General features: G+C 40.2%; 3 protein-coding genes across 9 annotated transcripts in view; 1 reads left to right on the top strand and 2 right to left on the bottom strand.

The window, feature by feature from the left end:
• Nucleotides 1–21,330, top strand: part of LOC143893642 (uncharacterized) — a 47,544-nt gene that overhangs the window by 3,844 nt on the left and 22,370 nt on the right. For 3 of the 6 annotated variants that reach the window (XM_077399293.1, XM_077399283.1, XM_077399250.1), the window contains exons 1-3: nt 2,293–3,016; nt 18,554–18,954; nt 19,736–20,035. In XM_077399293.1, the coding sequence (XP_077255419.1) occupies nt 19,964–20,035 (72 nt within the window). In that variant the 5' untranslated portion in view covers nt 2,293–3,016; nt 18,554–18,954; nt 19,736–19,963. Of the gene's footprint in view, nt 1–2,292; nt 3,017–16,542; nt 16,684–17,360; nt 17,752–18,553; nt 18,955–19,735; nt 20,036–21,330 lie in introns of those variants that run through there. The other 3 variants (XM_077399258.1, XM_077399274.1, XM_077399265.1) reach the window with 3 other exon arrangements.
• LOC143893682 (5'-3' exonuclease PLD3) overlaps nt 1–21,330 on the bottom strand; it is an 86,897-nt gene that overhangs the window by 45,409 nt on the left and 20,158 nt on the right. The window lies entirely within an intron of this gene.
• On the bottom strand, nt 6,431–10,986 carry LOC143895453 (uncharacterized). 2 transcript variants are annotated; one of them, XM_077402563.1, is made up of 3 exons: nt 10,760–10,985; nt 9,318–10,218; nt 6,431–7,506 (listed from the first exon to the last, which is right to left on the bottom strand). In XM_077402563.1, the coding sequence occupies exons 1-2, from the start codon at nt 10,866–10,868 to the stop codon at nt 9,323–9,325; spliced, it is 1,005 nt and encodes a 334-aa protein (XP_077258689.1). In that variant the 5' UTR covers nt 10,869–10,985; the 3' UTR covers nt 6,431–7,506; nt 9,318–9,322. The 2 variants fall into 2 exon arrangements, with proteins under 2 accessions (XP_077258689.1, XP_077258681.1); XM_077402555.1 differs by having other exon boundaries at nt 6,431–10,218; nt 10,760–10,986.

The following is a 21,330-nucleotide window of genomic DNA, read 5'->3' as shown; positions in this document are numbered from 1 at the left end:
GGGGATGTATATTAAGCTTATAGGGTGTATCTCTCGATGAAAAGAGCGGCGATTGCGCTCGCAGAACACCGCCCGTGGTATCTCAGCTGGTTAATTAGCCGGTCGATCGTATTTCATACGCGACGCACGCATGATCGCCACGGTAGACGCGGAAAAAAAATATAAGTAAGGGGTCGCGCGCAACGAAAGGAGGAATATCGGTGGTCTATCGACCCAGCGGGGGTAATTATACCCGGTCGATGTTAAGAATCCCTCAGAGACATTATAATACCTAATATCCTGAACATTACGCTACAGCACGATACCGCACGGCCACTATAGTGCCGTGCATCAATGGCGGATTTAAGGAATGTCGAGCATTAGCCGGATGCGAGAAATCGTTGGGCAAAAGAATTCGTATTATATGAAAATTAAATCGAAGACAGACGGTCTCGTCTTTAACATTTTATCTTTAATTATTATAACGAGTAAATTATATGCTCTTGTGCACAATCGGTAGATTATATCTAAAGAGAAGAATATAGACTATATTGTGTTACAGAAAAAATAACAAATTATACGAATATAATTGTTGTTAAATGATATCTTTCACACACACAGTGCTTTGCTAAATAAATTGTTTTATTTAGTCAATTGTTTGACGCGCGCGCGCACGTGGTGTATGTACAGCTTTTGTGAAATCCGCTACTGAATGTCATCTCCCGGCTTTTTATACGCAGAAAATATTGAAAGAAGAAAATATCGCGCGTAAAACGTACAGGTGTTTGGACGGCTTTCGCGAAGGCTTTCATAAAAGCATAAAGGGAACAAAACACGTTTCTCTGGCAGGTCCGTGAAATAAGCTTTCATACTTTTTTTCCGCACGAAGGAATGCGAAAATGATTCCACTTGACGCGATACGTTTTTCATTTGTTTCAAGATATATTAACTCGTGAATATTTTGTTAGACGTTGGTTAGTAAAACATAAAACGTCGTAGAACTTTAACTGCCACTTTACACTTTTCGGCTTCCCCCTCCTCCCCCCCTTCGCGTAATTACGCCACATTTATCGTTGACCCACAAACAAACTCGTGAAATATTCACGTCCTTCGTGTTGATTTTTCCTACCCACACACAGTAGGCACGGGCGCGTATCCGTATGGATACACGCCAAATAACAAAATACGCATTTCGTTTTATGTGTGATTTACGTCCCACATTTCCACGCTGCGTCTGGCTAAAGACGCGGAGGTTGTTCTAAACTTCGGTCAGTCACCTTTACCCCAAATACAGCTTCGCTGTCGATAGATGATGGCACGAAATCGGTACAGCTAACTTGTACCTGAGTGCGATGCTCGCGAGCTTTTCGTTTCACAAAACTCGTTGCGCCTAAAATAAAAAACGCTAAAAGTACTCGTTACATTAAAAATAAATCTCTACTGGCAATAACTGTTCGTGTGCGAATTGTATCTCCAAACGGTTTTTTTAAAGAGGTACTTTATATGCGGGAAATGCACTTTTCACTTTTCCAGCACCTGTCACGTTTGCTTATTTGCACTTATGTGACGCCAACAAAATGTTGTTTAATTTTTGCTCATGTCGTTGGATATTCTGACACGATTCAGATTTAGTACTCGAATCGGAATATCTACTTTAATCTTTTTCTTGTTGTCATTTATGAGATTTAATCGGGAATACTTTGAAAGCCAAATTGGAAGTATCTTTTATATTAATTAATAACCCTCTCCTTGATTTAGAAACTTATTTTTTCTATAAATCGCCGGTGAAACTGCCGCTTTTGACGCTATTACAGACCGGGAATCGATCGAAGAATTAATTGTATAAGATCGAAATTTTTTGCATAAGTATATACCTGTCGAAATCGGTCACTGTGTCTTCTCCCGTTTAAGAATTAAAGCGGATAGTGCCGGGATCAACCACTGTCTCTCCGCTCATCGTTAAGAGAGGGTACGTTAATGTGGGACGTGGAACGGTCAGCGTTTTATCATCCACGAGTACCCTTTCCTCCCGATCGCGATTACCCCTTATCTCACGGCGAGATATTAGGACGCAAAATCGAAACAGCGAATCGACCGAAGGGGGTACGCGCGAGGACGAGAGAGAGAGAGAGAGAGAGAGAGAGAGTGAGACGGCGGCAACGGGGCGGAGGCAGCAACAACAACAGCGAGGGGTTTAACTTTAACCCGCGAGCAGGAGGAAGAGACGGAAGGTGGTGGAGGGTTGCGAAGCGCAGGCGTTCGCACCCTCCTGCGCATCGTTACCGTTGCTGCTGTATACCGCGATGCGACAGTCATACGTGAAGCGCGAGAGCGGGAGGTGTTCCACTCTCCCTCTCTCAAGTCTCTCGGTATCGTTTTTTCTGAGGAAAGCTTTTAGGTATTGCGTGCAAGCCCGCGCGTCACGGATCCGACGATCGTTTCGCGTGTCGCACCTTCCCTTCCTAATAGCCGCACGAGCGTTTAGCAGACACCCTCGCGCTCGTGCATGTGCATGTGCACGAGCATAAATCCCCGCGTACACGTGTATACACGTACGCGCGCTCGCGCGCGCGCGCGTCTCGTGTGAACGCTCGTTACCGCGTCCGCGACCAACGCTCCGCGCGCGGTTCATCGCGGACAAACCTCGCTCGCGTTCTCCAGCCCTCCGAGGGAGACTCGACGGAGGAGCTTCGGGGTGAAATTTCAATTTCTCGTGCCCGCCGCGCCGCGCGGACGAGGGAAAGACGCGCGATCGCGTGAATCGCGCGCGATTCGACATTCGACTCGGAGCGACGACGCGCGAAGCGTGAGGGTTGTTGTTTCCGGTGAGCTCTGTGACGTCGCGAAGGCGAGAACGCGGGTCAGCGCATTCCCCTCATCGTCGCTGGCGACGGTGTCGCGAACCGGTCGGTGCCACCGTCCGACGCCGACGTATGCATCGAGGAGATGCATCGCAACATGACGCGAATGACGTCTCTCGGCCGTCGCGACGGATCGACGCGTTTGTTAAGAACTGGATTGAAAACTGGTAGAAAAGGTAGGAATACAAGATGAACGAGGAGAAAAGAAAAGCTGCCGCACCGCGTGATGTCTCGTAGGACATTTTAATCCTTTCTGGAAAATCTCCACGCATGTGTGATGACCAATATAACTTTACGTCTGTATATTGTTGCAGATCCAAGGGTGTTATTGTGGTCAAAGCAGGTCTTCTCACACGTTTCTTTTGCCGTTTTAAATCACGTCATTTAACACGTGTATAACTCTCAATACGATTAAACGATTAAACGACGTAATTTAACTGCATGCAAGAAACATGTAAAAAGAACTTGAGTCAAATATGTCATTTTTAGACGTTTATGCTTGTAAAAATAAAACACTTGGATTTGCAGTGCACTCTGTTGAAGAGATGTCTAGATAAAAATGTAAATTATATTTATGGTACTGCTAAGTGACATAAATTATATAGATCACCCGTTTTAATTAGTACCGGTAAATTGGGTCAACGCTACGTTATATAGGAATCTCATATTTCTACCTTTTTTCCCCATTGTCTCGGAAGGGGATCCGGATAATGGGGGATTTCCGAAGTTAAACGCATAAAAAACCAATCCTAATGCTCATTCATGACAATTGGACCGCGAGGAACGAAATCCTAAAGCTAAATTCCCGCAGTTTCCGAAAATTGACCTCTCGCCGCGGTTACATCGGTTTCAATTCCCGGTTACTAACCGCGTGAGCAGCTTGTTGTCGAACGCGGTGGCCGATCGAATGTAGGTCGGGACGATGATGCGAGACGTGCCTGGGCCGAGTCTCTCGGCCGAAGCCGAATTTCAGCTTCGACACGATCGCCTCCTTTCTCTAGCCGGAAACTCAGACCGGACGTCCAATTTCTTCCAAACTCGAAGTGAGTATCCCGCCCGTATATAGACGCGCATCCGTACGTGGTCGGCGTGTCGAAGAAATCCGATAACCTTTCGCCCGACAGTCGGAATAATCTTTGCGAACTTATATAGGTACGCATTTAGACGGGTGGATCGGCAATGCGCGCAATTCTCGTCCGCTTCCGATTGAATTGGGCGACTTTCAGGAACGTCAAAGCCGAACGAAAACTTCGTAATGTATGAAATGGAATCGCTCGTCTGGCAAAGGCGCGCTAAATCAAAATCATATTTTATAAATGCGACATGGGAATATTTTTCAATAATGAGAATCCAATGAATTTCAGAGCTATACTATGTAGCAATAAATAATCGCGAAAGAAACAATCATTGGAAAACGATGCGATGTTTTACTCCCCGATGTTACAATTATTCTCAAATTAACCCTCTTCTTATCGACTTTGAAAGCATTGTTAAAAATGTCACTTTTTAACGTCCTAATAAAAATGCATATAAATATATAAATACTTAATAGATATATTTTAATTTTCACAAATAATTCTTAAGATATATACCAAAAATCTATTTCCTGAAGATTAGAAGAAGAAAAAAAAACTTATTTTTTAATGATTTTGCTATAAATTTATGTTTACAATGTTCATTCATAAATTATGCATACCGTTTAAATGAGCGTTTTAGATATTTGAATAGAAATTTGAACACAAAGAAAGGTCAATTTTGATCGATCAACATTGTCGTTATCAATTTTAACCTTATTAGGAAAATAACGATAGGAAAATAATGAAAAAGAGAGGGGATGTATGTGTCAGAATGTATGTGAGTTTCGATTTAACGTACTTTTAAAACAATCCATTTGATTAATTCGATTAATTAAATCTGACGCATATCTTTTCTTCACTTCTTCTCTCTTTCCCCTTTTCTATATTTCTCTCTTTCGCTTTTCTATTTGCTCTCAATTATACTTGCTTTAATGCAAACGCATTTGACGTCCAATTTATATGCAATGCATTTCTGTTTGACGCTCGAAAAGGACTCTCCTCGCAGAACATAATAATATCTTTGTCGCCTCTGTTTTCTGTCCGATAAATATCTCCCTTAATTCCCGCTCATTCTCTAATGTACATTCTCTTCCTTGCTCTCTTGACTCTCTTCCCTCTAATAGATATTCTTCTCTACTAAGCTTGTCTCTTACTCTCATTCTCTCCCGTCGCAATGCGATTAAATGCATTTGAACTTCAAACCATAGCGTAACCGTCCAACGTAGCACTGTACAACCTCTATAACCTGAATTAATTAGCAGCGAGCGTATGTTCGTGATATTCAAGGCATTTGAATTGCTGAATTCCGATACTTAAATGTACGAGCAAAAATATGCAAAAAATATATTATTAAGCAAAGTAATACTTATAATGAGCGAAAATGTCAATATTTAAAAAAAGGAAGAAAAATATCCAATATATATATTTTACGATTTTTAGTATCTGTAATATTTTTATAATATGTTCCCAAAGAGAGAAAGAACGTGTGTGCGCGCGCGCAAAAGAGAGAAAGGGAGAGAGAGAGAGAGAACTGTGACATCGTAGCATCTGGTGAAATATATAGCGTGCATTTTTCATTGTGAATACTGCAAACTTATGTAATCTCTCTGTCACTTTTAAAGTTACATGCAAGCTGCCTGCAAGTAAATGTCACGCGAGTCAAATATCAAGAATTGACTTTCATTTGTATACAACTTATCATGGTGTTAGTCCGTTTACATGTCTTTTTAATCTCGCTATAAATTATCTGTCAGTTAGACATATGAGAACTGTCACGAAATATTTACAATTGTACCTCGTACCTCCACCTTTCACCATTCACACTATATATTATACATCGTAAATTGAAATTTTAATTTAAACATTTTCATATTTGTTTGACGGATATTAGAGAAATACTTTTCACACTCGCCGTAAACAAAATTTTCAGAAAACGTCCCGCAAATTACGTATCGGTTGACGTATGATGTGTGTGTGTGTGTGTGTGTGTGTGTGTGTGTGTGTGTGTGTGTGTGTGTGTGTGTGTGTGTGTGTGTGTGTGTGTGTGTGTGTGTGTGTGTGTGTGTGTGTGTGTGTGTGTGTGTGTGTGTGTGTGTGTGTGTGTTGGGTCAGTTTAAACCATTCAACTATTGTACGATTAAACGAACTTACCTGTAAGTGAAGTTCTATCGTAATTGTATGTAGCGCCTCTTCCGAAGAGATCACCTGGTAGTACCCGCCTCTCCATGCCAATGTTACCACAGGTTAAAAGTAAAATAAAACTTTTTCCCCGCTACGATGGCGCTCCTGCGACGCGTCTCATGCTTCATTTCTTTAAAGTGCTGCCGTAATTCTTAGGGGCTAAGGTCTCTTAGCTATGGGTGGGTGGGAAGTGATCTCTTCGGAAGAGGCGCTACATACAATTACGATAGAACTTCACTTACAGGTAAGTTCGTTTAATCGTACAATTGTATTTCGCGCCTCTTCCTCAAGATCACCTGGTAGACGTTTAAAGCCTATTACGGCAGAAGTGCGTTTATTTTTTATTTTTTTTTTTTTTTTTTATTTATTTTTTTTTTTTTTGCAGGGAGTTATATTCCTAATGCTTACTGTTCTAGAATTGCCCTTGCAAATACTTCTTTTTCTTCTCTCACCCTTAGGTTGTAGACCTTGGCGAATGTCTCTGAAGCTATGGTCCAACCTGCTGTCTTCTTAATTGTATCTATGCTGACGCCGCTCCTTTTTGCCGCTGAAGTCGAAGCGTGACGCGTGCTGTATGCTGAAAATGTCTTCGTATCCACTCCGCTTATCGTTAGTGTCGACTTAACCCAGCGGCTTAGGGTCTGCGTTGATACAGCCTTGTAAGGCTTTTTGAACGAAATAAAGAGGCTTGTACATCTGCCTCGCAATTCTCGAGTTCGTTCCATATACGCTTCCAGTGTGGATGCCACGCAGATATCTCTATTCTGAAGGTAGAACGGAACTATTAACGTTGGTTGTTCTCTTCCTGGCCGCGAAGTTTTGATCCTCGCTGGAATCTTTATCTCGATTAAGTTTCTTGCTTTTTCGATATTCCGCACATCTATGAGTGCTAAGGTCTGAAATCTGTGACCTGTTATTAGAGCGAGCAGCGTGACGAGTTTCAATGAAAGTTTTTCTAGGTCTAACTCGTTGTTCGGTGTCCATTTTCCCAAAAAATCTATCACGATCCTTGGGTCCCAAGTCGAGTTGTATTTTGGTTTCGGTGGTCGTTTCTTCGAGACGCCTCTGCAAAACTTTTTTACCCTGTCGTCTTGGCCGATTTCTGGTCCCAATATAAATGCGATAGCCGAGCGATAGCTATTTATCGTCCCGTACGACGCTCCAGTGTGAAATTCTCTTGAAAGAAAGCTTAAAATATTCGGGATTGAAATCGTGAAGGCGTCGATGTGGTTCTCTTGACAATAAGACCACCATTTTTTGTAAGCCGTTTCGTACTGACGTACGGACGAATCGCTTAAGGACGAAACTGCTATGTCCAAGGCGTCTTCTGGTATTCCTTTTAGTGCGAGGGCTTGCCGCATGATATTCCGGCTACCAGGGTAAGGCGCCTCCATAAGGGATGTGGTTCCCTACACGAAGAGAGTAAGAGATGCATATCTGGTTTGAAATAAATCGGTTCCGATTCAAACATGTCCATACAAAGTGGGTACCACGCTTGTGATGGCCAATGAGGGACAACTATTACGCCTCGAGCCCGATCAGATTGGATCTTTCTCAACATCTTTAGAATTACTGAGAAAGGAGGGAATGCGTAAAAATAATATGTTTGCCAATTGACTGTGAATGCGTCGATAGTCAACGCATTTGGATCTTTCCGCCAAGAGACATAACGTGCACATTTTGCGTTTATTCTGCTTGCGAAAAGGTCAATCTCGGGTTTTCCGAACACCCGACATATCTCGTTGAACGCATATCCCGACAGACTAAATTCTGTTTCGTGTTCTCTTCTTCTTGATTCTAAGTCAGCTATCGTATTTCCTTCCGAACGGATATAGGAAGCAAAGATCCACAGATTTCTTTGCTCGCACCAGCTCCAAATATCCTTAGCAAGTTTACTAAGATTTTTGTACCGTGTGCCACCCATCCGATTAATATACGCAATAGCTGTCGTATTATCGATCCTCAATAGTACGTTACAATTTCTTAAATCTTTCGCGAAACATTTAAGCCCAAAGAACGCCACAAGAAGCTCCAAGTAATTAATCTGGTGTTTCCTATCTTCCTCATCCCAATGTCCGTAGGATTTCTCATCTTCACAGCTTACACCCCAGCCTGATTGGGACGCGTCTGAGAAAATCTCCGTTTCGTAATTTTCTATCTCAATAGGATTATTTGCCGACATAATGTTTGATTTCCACCAAACTAGATCCTCTCTAATATTATTTGATAGGATCATTGTCTTTTCAAAATTGTCGTTATTCGCTATCAATGCTAGCGTCTTTTCCCTTTCAAGGCTCTTCATGTACACCCAACCGTAGCGTACCGCTCGACAGCATGCCCCGAGTGTTCCAACGAAAGACGCGAATTCCCGTATCGTGCATGAGCGTAATTTTTCAAATTTTAGGATATCGGACAGTACCTTGATTCTTTTAGAATCGGGGAGCTCGATTAGCATCCTTTTAGAATTTAGTTGAAATCCTAGATATTTTCGAATCTTTGAGGGTTCGAGCTGACTTTTCTCCTCATTAATCACAAAACCTAACTCCTGTAATAGATCGCGAGTTTCATCTCGATTTTTTAGGCAAAGTTGATAAGAGTTACCGATTAAAAGAAGATCATCTAGGTATGTAACAGAGATGTGTCCCAACTTTCTTAGATATGCTACCACCGGTCTCATAATTTTTGTGAATATGTAAGGCGCAATATTCAGTCCAAAAGGAAGGCAGCAAAACTCGAAGAGTTTTTCCCTAAACCTAAAACGTAAGTATTTTCGGTGCGATTTTTTAATCGGGACTACATAATATGCGTCTTTCAGGTCTAGCGTTACCATAAATGAATCCTGGCGCAAAAGATCTCTTGCTGTCCGGATATCCTCTAATTTGAAGTGCTCTGTCTCTAAGAATTTGTTTAATTCTTTCAAATTCAAAATAAAACGATTAGTGCCGTCCGCTTTCGGCGTAAGGAAAATTGGTGATATGAATTCTCCTTGGACGTTCTCACATTCCTCGATTGCCCCCTTTGTCAGTAATTCTTCAAGTTGTTCTAATATTTGTGATATTTCTACAGGCGACCAATCCGTCTCTCTTGGAATCGATTTTTGACAAATTGTTTCCTCTAACGGTAGCTTTATTCCCGATATCCATTCTAAGACAACCGCGTCCGTGGTGATTTCTTCCCATTTTGTATGGAAATATCTAAGACGCCCGGCAAATTTCCTTACCGGATCTAATAACGTTTCTTCTGGGGATATCGATCGTGTCTCGGATATCGATCGTGTTCCGACTTCCGGTATCCCGAGTATCGCTGACTGTAAGGTTTTCTTTGTCCGCCCGTCGTCGTGGACTGTCGTTTGTAGGTCTGTTGACGGAACGGACCTTTGGAGTTTTTTGATATGCGACTGGGAGGTACTTTCGGTGTTGTCTTGCTCAGTCCTTTAGCGGAATGCTCTAGCGTCTTCGCCGTCTTAAGGTTCTCTTCTAACTGCTTCCCGAAGAGCCACTCATCCACGACTGTAGCTTTAAGGGCTTCTCTAACCGATGCATTGAGGTTAGGGAGGATCAGGGCTCTCCTCGTGAGAGTCTCCTCCCGTTGTAGATCTACTAGCAACCTTCCTATATCGCTCAATCTTTCCAGAAGCGTTAATTTATCGACGGACTGACCTTTCAGTAAATCCGATAAAGTTGTCCCCAATACAGCCAGGCAGACGGTTACTTTCTCTTGCTTGTCAACTAAGCGAGTGTCTCTGGTTATGAATGCTTCATTGAGAGAAGCTTTTACCTCGGGATTTATCTTGGGTGGATTTATGAACAAGCAATTCTCTGGTGTTCCGTATTTCTTCAACAGCAAAGATTTTTCTTCCTTTGGAAGACCGGCTTTGAAGAGATCTGTCCATCTTAGTACGATTTCTTCGAATATCGGGGCTCCTAGTGGCTTGTCAACTGCCACGCGCTCTCCTAGTGCTTTGAGAACGTTATCGTCGACCTGGTTCGCCTCTAGCGGTTGATCGACCGTTTGGACCAGATCCTCTGGCGGTGGTGTCCCTTGTATAGGGGCTAAGGGCTCCTCGGTCTCCGAAACGGATTGCTGCGTTGTTGGTGACGACTCAGGAACGTCGTTGCGATCTGAAATCATTTGAGTGTGAAAACTTTCTCAATTTTTGCGTGCGCTTTTGCGTCTAAACAAACTTTTGTCTGTCTTTTATTAAGGCAAAACGCGGCCCCGGATCTAATTCGGTAACGTCACGGGCTTAACCTGTACGTATGGCCAGCGTCTCATGTTTGCGTTTAAGCAAGCGCGATCTCGGATCTACGCCGGTACGAAACAGGCTTAACCTGTACGCACGGCCTGCGCGTCTTGTTTGCGTCGGTTCGAACTCCTGTCCGTGCAAACGTGGCCCCGGATCTAATCCGGTACGAAACAGGCCTAACCTGTTCGTGTAGCCTACGCATCTTGTCTACGTCCGGTCGGACTACTGTCCGCAGCCCCGGATCTAATCCGGTACGTAACAGGCCTAACCTGTACGTGTGGCCTACGCATCTTGCTTACGTCCGGTCGAACTCCTGTTCGTGCAGACGCGGCCCCGGACCTAGTCCGGTACGTAACAGGCCTAACCTGTACGTGTGGCCTATGCGTGTCGTAATATTGATAACCTCGTCAACTTACTGCGATGGATGTTCTTTATTCGTCTCTCCAGACGTCGGAATCGTTTCTTCCATTTATTCTCCTTTTCCTCGTCGTGTTCAATCGACCGTTTTCTGCTTTTCTTACCCATATTCGTTTTCTGGAAAATAAACGCGTGTGGTCTATTTGGCACAAAAAATTGGAATGAAGCATGAGACGCGTCGCAGGAGCGCCATCGTAGCGGGGAAAAAGTTTTATTTTACTTTTAACCTGTGGTAACATTGGCATGGAGAGGCGGGTACTACCAGGTGATCTCTTCGGAAGAGGCGCGAAATACAATTCAACTTGGATCGCGATAGATTTTCTCGAGCTATTATGCAGAACCTATCTTGGGAATATTTGAGCAATTCAAATGTCATCTGAGATCTGCCCTGGTATGAATTTCAGATTAAGATAAAGAAATGATGTGTTATATTTAGCATTAGAAACAAGATGGTTTTACTAATCTCCATTCTCATCTACCCCTCGAAATTACGGAACCTAGGCACGTACATACCTAGCCCTCCGTGTGGGCGTAAAACAAGCTCTATATTCGGGAAAGAATTCCGACTACCGATGAATTCGGATTATTGGGGGTTGTGCCGTATTTACGTTTCGATGATAGGTAAACGGGGGAACGGAGGTCGTGGCAAACGACTCATCTGTCGGGCGCGCGAGAATCGAAGCGTGTGAAAGAACATATCGAAACCGTGACCCGTTTCGATGATAACGAATCACCGACTCGCGGAGGTATGCGTGGCTACTGCGTTTTGCCAGCTGGCCAATTAACGAGATAGTTCTTTTGCACCGCAGTATTTTATATATGCCGTATGCCACAATCCACATGTATTACGTCAAATGAGAATGCTCGCGAACATTCAGTGCGAAGAAACTGTGACTTATCGTGGCAATTTTTAACCTTTAGCACCCTTTCGATAAATTCAAGTTAGTTAAAATTAACTGGGAGTTTTAAAGTTCTAGAGACAATAGAGCCAGAGGGATGGAAAAGAGATAAATTGAAAAGTTTGAGAGGCTCGTCGAAGAAGAATGAGCTAAGTCTATCATTGCAACGTTTTGTTTTAAATATGGACTCGCGCATATACAAACTGAGCCCTATATACATATTGTTGACTTATTCTACTTACGCTGTGAATTCTTCGCTTAATTTTAACCAACGTGCATCAAAACGCCGTCTAATGGTGGCTATAGTAATATATTCTTTAAAATTAGACTCGGCTGAGTAAATTTTTTTCTCTTTTGTTTACATTACAAATATAACAACTCTACGCTACAATTTGAAAAGTTACAGCAAATTATATACTGAAGCTTAATTCACGTTGACATTACAACTTTAAATTTACATTGTCATGTATGTATTTAACATGACATATTACCGTCTAGCATATGAGAAATGAATTAAAACCGATTTAATTTCAATAAATTAACATTTCGTGTTATAATAAAAATAAAGAAAAAATGAATATCACGCCTACGTCGTCACGATCCTATTATTATACATACGAACAAACGTAGAGATCATTAGTTGTTGTCTCCAACAACACGATCTGAAGCGCGGTTGTATCAATTTCAATTCTCGATCCGTAACACACACCGTGTTAACGAGAAATCTTCACTTTTCCTGGGTGCCAATCATCGCGCTGGAGCATCGCGGTTCTTCTCGTGAAAACACTTGATCGTCCAAGTCGTCGGCACCAACCGTGCACCGAGTTTTCCACCTGGTCTCTCTGGCCGATGGAAAAAGATAGAGATTATCCAGAGAAGGGAAGGGAGAGTGAGAGAATCGGATAAAGTTTCTTTTTTGTGACGTGAGAACGTCGAACAGTTGGGAACGAGGGGGGGGGGGCACGAAGGGAAAGAGGCACCCTATCCTCCTCCTTCTCTCTCCCTTTCTTTATGTAGGTTAACCAGGTCGATCGGCTTACGTTCCCTCGTACCATATCTTGCATCATCTCGACCTACCCCCCTATTCGTCGTCGTAACTTCTCTTGCACACTCCCATCCCCGTTATTGCCCCCTAACTAGTGGCAGATTTATCGATATGCAATATAAACGCTAGTTTAGGTTCCGACCGTGCTATACTCAAATTGTTGTACTAATTCATTGTAGTAATTTTGATAGGTGTTTTATTAATTTATTATAATCATTAGTATTATTATTATTATATTAATATTATAATGTAATACATTTTATTATTTATAGTATATATATCTACAACTATATATAGTTTATGTATAATATTTATTGTATATAAACTGAGAAAAACCGATATCGCATAATATTAAAAATTTATGAAAATTAATTTCCTATTGATATTTAACCACTTAAATTTAACCATTATATATATATATATATATATATATATATATATATAAGAACAATTAGAATCAAAAGCCATGCGATCCAAGCTTAGGTCTTTGACAGCCTTATATTAGTTTCTGTATACATATATGTCTATATATATACATATAATTTTTCCAACAAACTTGGATCGCATGGCTTTTGATTCTAATTGTTTGTATATCGTTACGATCGTTACGATCCTATTTCTCTTATTATTATATATATAAGCGTGTTTCTACTTTTTAAATCAATTCAATAAGCTTTTATCAAATTTTTATTCAAACATTTTGTTGTTTCGTCTTAATATATCTGGAAGAAGCTTTATATTAATCTTTTAGGATTACTTATATTCACATTTATATTTACTATTTTATGTTTGTATTAATTTCCATATTTATAGTAATATGTCAATCCATCGTCATAGATATTTATTTTAATTTCTTAGACAGATTTTGTTAAAAGTTATTTTCTAGAAATTTAGAACTTGCTTGAAATTATCTTAATTAATCACAATTAAGAGTGAAAGAACTAAAAGTTAACTTTTAAGGCAATTCTGCTAAAAAACAATTAATACTGCCTACACACTGTTTAATATAACAGCTTGGAAAAATCTTCTACAATTTGAAAAGGTAACGTCAATTACGTGTTATACGCCTTCAAATTGGATGCTGTTGCAGTCAGCGTGCAGCGGTGTGAATGCTGCAATACTGATTTATCACATTGAAAAGATGTGAAATACAATCAAACTATTTAGAGAGTTGCATGAATTACCATTGCAGTTGATTAAATAATGGAATAGTTTCGTTTACATTACGTCGTACCGGTGCATATGCGGTGTCCAGTTAGATTTTCGCAAAGTTAATCGAAATTCCCACGTCAATCCGAGCGTATTACGTCTCTTGGAACCCCTTAAGCCTCCTAAATTCGCCCTTACCACCCGACGACCTAATCACTCGACTTCCATCACTCGCAGCTCCGAGAGATATTCTATCGCGATGTAATTTTCGTCGCACAAACGATCAGTTCCGATATTAATCCACCGATTAATCGTCGCCACCTATACGGAAGTTAATTGCTATCAGATTTGTCACGTTCGACGTGCTCTCGTGTAGGCCGCCATCCGGCGAAATCGAACCATCGTATCACGAGGGCGCTCGAGCGAGGAAAGTTCACATTTGAAAAATGAACCGAGTCGCTTTTGGCGACTATGCTGGCATATCGAAACCCGTTCGATGAACAAGCTCGAAAATACAATCAGATATCTACGAGTACCGAATTTATACTCACGTGTAATGGTTAACGTTATATTCGCCCCCCTCTTCCATGAAATTCTACTTTCAACAATAACGAGTTCAATTGGAATAACATACAATTTCATAATACTTTTCCAAACTCGCAGTCATTTAAAAGCTAATTACAATGCCAAATTACAGCCTAAAAGATCGATTAATATTTATTTTTGAATTACGACGAAGAGTTATATAGTCACGCTTTTAAAATTATAAAAACGATGATAAATTTTATTATTGGAAAATATTGCCAGTAATGAATATATATGCTGTCACGGTAATTGTGATATATAGACTGTTGACGCGGCGTAAAGAAGCCTTATACAAAAAAAGAACAATAAAATGGATTCGCGCATTATTAAAAAATATTATGAAATTCAATTAAAAACTTTGTTCTCTATATTCCCGTCATTATTCGATATGAAACCTATATCTGTGCGATAATTTAAAATCACTGGAGGACAATATTGCATAGTCGCTTTTACGTAGATTCAAATAATTATATACGTTAATGAAATGCGAATATATAAGCCCGTACGCTATTTCAATATTAGCAAAATTACAATATGGGGATTTACAATATTTATAGCTCGGAGTTTCAGCTTACTTTTCATTTACGAGTTCCTTTACCAATTCGCGGTCGATTCTATATAATTAACGTGTTCCCGACATATCATATATATCATTTGCATTATATCATACAATATGTTTATATATATATATTGCACTTCCCCTTTTTCCGTCCCGTTCAACTAATAACGACTTCATTTCAGGCCATGTGTCCATCGCGTTACGCGACGCGAAACACACAGGCTTAGCCGATGAGAAATCCGTCATCGTCGGAGAAGCGTTTTCAGAGAAACGTGGCCGTATTATAATTAATCGATGCGTTTACTCGGACGGGACGTGGGGAAGGACGTGCGACTGTGTGGGTAGTGCGGGTACGTGTGCCCGTGTACACGGCATCGCACTCCATGCGGCCGTAATATCCGGAAAAGCTAATTCACCGTTTATATGACAAATTGGTGCTAAAAATATTTCCGCGTTTTTCACGTAAGGTGTATTTAACGCGTATCCGATTTAGACTTCGGCGAATACAAAGCCGAACACTACAAAATAGTTAACACGGGGGTTAATTCGTTGTGGCGCGAAATAATTTCGACGATTGGACCGAAAATAGGATTGCACGGCGGATTGAAGCCGCGCGTTCGCGTAGCGCATTTTTTTTCCCCCGCTGGATTTTGATACAATAAACAATAAACGATTCGGGATTCTGTCGACAGTTAAAAAAAGCTTTTACAAAACAATAGCCAGTCGTAAATCTCGGCTATACATTTTCGAAACTTCATGTCAAAGTGGTTTCCATATTGTTACAATGAAATAGTGAGTGTTTTGTTTTTCCTTCGACGCTGCCACGGCCAAACATTGCCCGCAACGTAATAACCAATCTGCGTGCAGTTTTGTACAAAGCTTTGTAAAATTATATGTTTATTTTTCTATACATGTCCTTCGTTTCGCGGGATTGCAAAAATATTAAACCGTTGCAAATTACCCTGTCAAAACTATCTACGATTTGGGGGGGGGGCCGGGGGGAATTAAACATATATACCTATTTGGATTTACATTACGTGCCGCTTCCTTGTTAAATCTTGTTCCGATGCAAATATGAAGAGATGCCAGAGAGATGTTTTAAGAAGAGACGTAATAGCAATAAATCCAACCGCGATTTAGAAAATTGGGCGCAGAAATCGATACTCCTTCACTTCGAGCACAAATTTGCGGATACCTTGGTTCTCCATTCTCAATAGAGGGTTAACAGATATGTCTTTCCCGCCCAATTTATGAGCGTAATACGTTTTACCACGCCTGATTTACGAGCGCAATTTTTTTTCCCCCGAGGCACGCGTCATCGCACGCGCGCGCTCGAGAGTTCGTCCCCTCGAGATTTTCGATCGTCAAACGTGGGTATATATAAGTGGGACTGAATCGAAATTAAACTAAAATTCGAACTCATCGAAGCGAGACTTACGTAAAGCATACGTACGTAAAGTACAAACGCCCTGCCCTTTGTATCCTTCTGTTCGTCCCCTCGTCTCTCGCTTCGCCTCACCTGGCCCCTTTGTGCTCCTTTTACAGACGTTCGGAATTTTTTACGAAAAGGGAGAGAGAGAGAGAGAGAGAGAGAGGGAGTGACGATGCTACGGGAGCACAAGAATATTTTGCAACAGAGTAACAGGGCTACGTGTACGACCGAGAGATTGACGGGTGATATATAAGGTAATAGAGGAAGTTCACGGGACAGCTTACTGCACGGTAAATGACAGCGTCCCTCGCAGCGTCCCGAGTTCGGTGCAAAACACTAACTTTACGATCTCTTCACTTGTTAAACGTAATCGTATGACGTCCATATTTTTATATAGAACGATAAAATCTCGTCGCGTTCTATGGGTCGTTTATTTAGTTAGAATTCTGGTACAGATAAAAATTATAACTGAAATAAACAAAGTTGGAATATATTTGAAAATAACAAGATCCTCTTTAATGTCAATCAATAAATAGCAATACTATTTTGACAAATATATTTGAGAGCTATTAAAAATTATATAAAGTTCTGTTTAGCTTTTGCTCTTTGAAGATATTATATAAATAAAGGTAAAAAAATGTGAAAAAATATATGAATCGTCATGGGAAAATTTTGCTTTTACGTTTATAGTAATTTATGTACTAATATTTATATCGACTGTTTTAATTACCATCATTTTTTATACTCGGCATTGATTATTGTACACAAGTATTAATTAAAATCATACTAAAAGTACCATTTTAATAAATCCTAAAAAAAAAAAAATCACCGGAAACTACATGGCAAGGTATATTAATTCAAAGTAATTTTAGACGACGAAGTTTCACGGAAAAAAATCTCAGAGAATCACGGATCGAATTTAAATTACTATTCACCATGTGCACGCGACTTCGGTGTTTACTTTATTCAAGGCACGTCATTGCGAGAGCTCGTTAATAGAAACTTTTTGCAGCTGCTGCTTTTGGTATGATAAATACTAACGTCGCGTCGAGTCGCGTGTACACGGTAAGTAACTGATGTGAATCTAAAATGAAAATTGCCACGACAGCTCGCCGTTGTCTCGCATCGAATATGGGGCCGTGTGTTTACCGTACTACAGATACGGTATTGCAAGAACTCTTGCTGTGTTTCGTTCGGTGTGTAGGCTTTAATATTCGCTCGTCCCATGCGTCGCGAATTCTCGTTCAAGGCCTGCCATTAAATCACAGAGAGGGATCGTTATCTACGGCCCGATCGAGGAGTTTTCCTGGCAGTATTGAAAAGTAATTATTTTTATGATGATTAGTAATTGATTAATGCCATTTAATATCCCATGGACTTCCCGCTGTACTTCTATCACATCGTCGATAAATAAAACGTAAACGGTAGAAGGCACGTAGTTAATGAATGTTTTAATGGAAACAATTATCTAAAATCGGCTAAAACAGGTGTTAATGGGAGGTGTATTTATGATTAAAATAATCATACATCAGTAAATTGTCAATTAAAATGATCACTTATTAATCAAAACTATGTATATATATATATATATATAATCATAAATTATTCGATAATTACAAAATAAAAGATTATTGACTTAATTATTTATTGTATAATACATTGATATTTCGCGATAAAAAAATTTTTCCTGCGTAATAATTGCCATCATCAAAAAACTATTTTTATATGCAGCTATGACAAAAACTCATCAAAACAACGTAAACTATTTATATAAATTTAAAAAATGAGAGTTACCATATATTGAGAATAATTTTAATGTGTTCTCTTTTTTATCTACATACAACTAAAAAACTTGTTATTTATAACTAATAAATATAAATTTTTTTTAAATAGTCAATCTTTAAAAAATATTCTATTAATTTATAATACATCAACAAAAAGCCTATCCTTTTTCTGATTAATGGCTAATGACTTAATTGTGATCTACTATTATTATCTTGACTTTAATTGTTTCCATGAATTATGACTCCTGATTGTTCAATGATCATAATTATTAATTAAACGACTCGGCAATCAATACTCGCGGATTGATTTTATTACACTTTGCTCAACTTTGTGTCTTAGGTAAGGGAAAGAAGATAAACGGGGTAAAGAAAATCGGAGGGTTGTAAGGGCGGAGGAAGTGTGCAATGGTGAATGTGGTGTTTGATAAGTGGCGCGGGACACAATCAGCGGCACGAGATAGCGGATTGGCGAATCTCTCGACTTCCCCGCGGACGATCATCCCCGTGGCGAGTGACGGAGGGTGGATTTCGAGTACCCCGCTGAGGGATCGTAAAGAGAACGTGAGGAGAAGGAACAAGGAGGCGGCGCGAGGAGTAGCGGCGAAAAATCGGGAGCAATAAAAGGTCCTCGTGACGGAGGGGCTTCGCACGGCCCTGGCGCGACTGCGGCACTGTACCCCTGCGGGGGGCTCGCTGCCGAGCACACCGAATCCACCGTCCACCCCGGAACACAAGTCCCAAGTAAGCGCACATGAAAAATGCAACAATTCTTCGATTAAGCTTCATTTTCTTTACTATTCTATTCTATTTTATATGTTCTGCTCACGATCGTTGAATCTCCAATAATCAAAGTCATTTAAGGGTGTTCTAAAGAGTTAGTTAAAATGTAACGAAGTTGACGAAAATTTAATATCATATATATATATTGTGTATTTTCTTTTAAAGTTCGGGGCTAAATTTCAAATCGATTCACAATTTAGATAAAAAGTAATCAATTCTTGAATATCCGTTTTACAAAGGGTTTTACAGAGAAAAGTGTAAACATTAAAAAATGTTACCAATGTAATTATATTTTACACACAAGCAGATCATCAACAAACAAAAATATAGCAACGAAATTTGAAACGATTTACAATTTTTTTTGAAACTTAAAAAAAAAATAGTAGTAACAGTTATTTACAGTCACTAAATCTACGTCTTTTACATTCTATTAGATGTTCCGTAACTATTTATATACATTTTTTTGTCTTTGGATCCCTGGAGAATTAATATCAGAGTTTTTAATATTTCCTGCATACTTTTGGTTGGGACGGTACCTATAGAGAGAACATCCTTAAACTAACTGAAATAAACTCCAACAAAGCGAATCGTGATGGAAAGAAAAAAAATAAAGGATTCCTCTTCAAATTTTTTTTTCTCATATCGGCGAATTCTAACAAATCGCTCCAATTGATCTTCGCGTGACGGATGACAAGCTACGAGGGACGTACGCGCGCGAATCCGTAAATCCGAACTGTTGCAGGGGTGTTCGAGGAGTCGTGAGTCGGCAGCCAGATGTGGCAGTTTGGGAAGTAACGCGGGTGACACGGGGGATACATCGCAGTCGCAGCCATCGCGAGGACAGCATGGAGCCGACGGCGGCGGCGGCGGCGGGCGGGACAGCGATCTTCTGTCGTCCGCGATCCGACGGTTTAACTTCAAGTCGGCCGGCGGCAGCCGTAGCTGCCGCACAGTGCCGAAAGTCGTGGTCATGGGCTCCAGCACGGCGTCCGAGACCACGATCAACACGAGCACCGACAGCGCCAACACCATGCTCACCATGGTAGGTAGGATTAACAAGCGTGAATTAGACGCGATTTATCAAACGGCGTTGGCGGTGCAAATTTGACTAGACGTGCAAATTTGATGAGACGTGGGTGGCCAGTATATAAATACTACAGAATGCAAGATTTGTATACACACGCCGAAAGTATATATACGGTGAATATTACTTCAATAAACGTTATTAAAAATTAAATTAAAGTCAAAATTAAAATCAAAATTAAACTCGAGATTAAAGTTAAATTCGTGCGCATCGTCGCGAAATTGAGTTTGACCTAAGTTGACCAATCTATATATTTACGAAATGTATTTTATTAATATCGTTATTATATACGCAACTCTATTAGACTTGAATGTACGTAGAACGCTGATCATTAATATTGACATTGTAGCAGTGAACTACGTTGCATGCTTTTACGAAGCAGTATGTTAAAGTCAAATACATGCTTCGGTTACGAGTCTCATAAGCATTAAATATTATTACGTGCGATATTAAATAGTAATTAGATATATTAATTGATGAAGCGCACGTGCCCCGCGATATTGCATCGCAGTGCCGAAGAAAGTTAGTAAATTATGCACCGCGACACATCGATGAAACGTGCTTCCATGTTTGCTGTTTAACGAATCCGTACTGAGGAAAGTATATGTTCTTCGCATTGGGATTTAACGGGTACCTTTGCGTGCTTAGTATTCATATTTTAGTCTGCGGTTAAGCGTGAAGCCAACGTGCGAGCCTCGTCATATACACTTTTTCGCTCGGGGCATGGTACTTTAAATTAATTTTAAATGAATTAACAAATATGCCCGAGTTAAATGAACAATTACAAGAACCGGGTTTTTTCCCCGTAGGGCACACCTGAAGGGAGTGATTAATGCTCTGGATTCATGGAGTAACGAACGAACGAACATTTCCGAAGCGATTTGAGATATCAAACAATCCTTTTAGATTACCAACTGTTTCGACGAGATATTCTTTCGTTACTTTCCACAAACTCGGATACATCAATCAATTTCTCGAGTGATAAGTGCTTTAAGGAAATAATCTGATTCCACGCGAAAACCTTAAACGTGTTGCACGCGAGGTAGTAATTTAATAAATACAGAAAATCTGACATCCCGATATAGAAAATAGAAGGGAAAAAAGAAGGAGAAAATTATTTTAGTTTGTGAGATTTCGTACAGCGTTGAATTTTTAATAAGAGAGATTTTCTGATGAGTTTAAAATCGATTTTTTAAACAAAACTATCGAGAAAATTTTTGCAATTTTTCCCAATTTTTATAATATTCTATATT

The sequence above is a fragment of the Temnothorax americanus genome, unplaced genomic scaffold (assembly GCF_048541705.1).
Source record: "Temnothorax americanus isolate GAGA-0224 unplaced genomic scaffold, ASM4854170v1 Scaffold1, whole genome shotgun sequence".
Classification (NCBI taxonomy): domain Eukaryota; kingdom Metazoa; phylum Arthropoda; class Insecta; order Hymenoptera; family Formicidae; genus Temnothorax; species Temnothorax americanus.
Note: the sequence above shows the minus strand (reverse complement) of the source record. Positions and strands in the feature narration are given on the sequence as shown.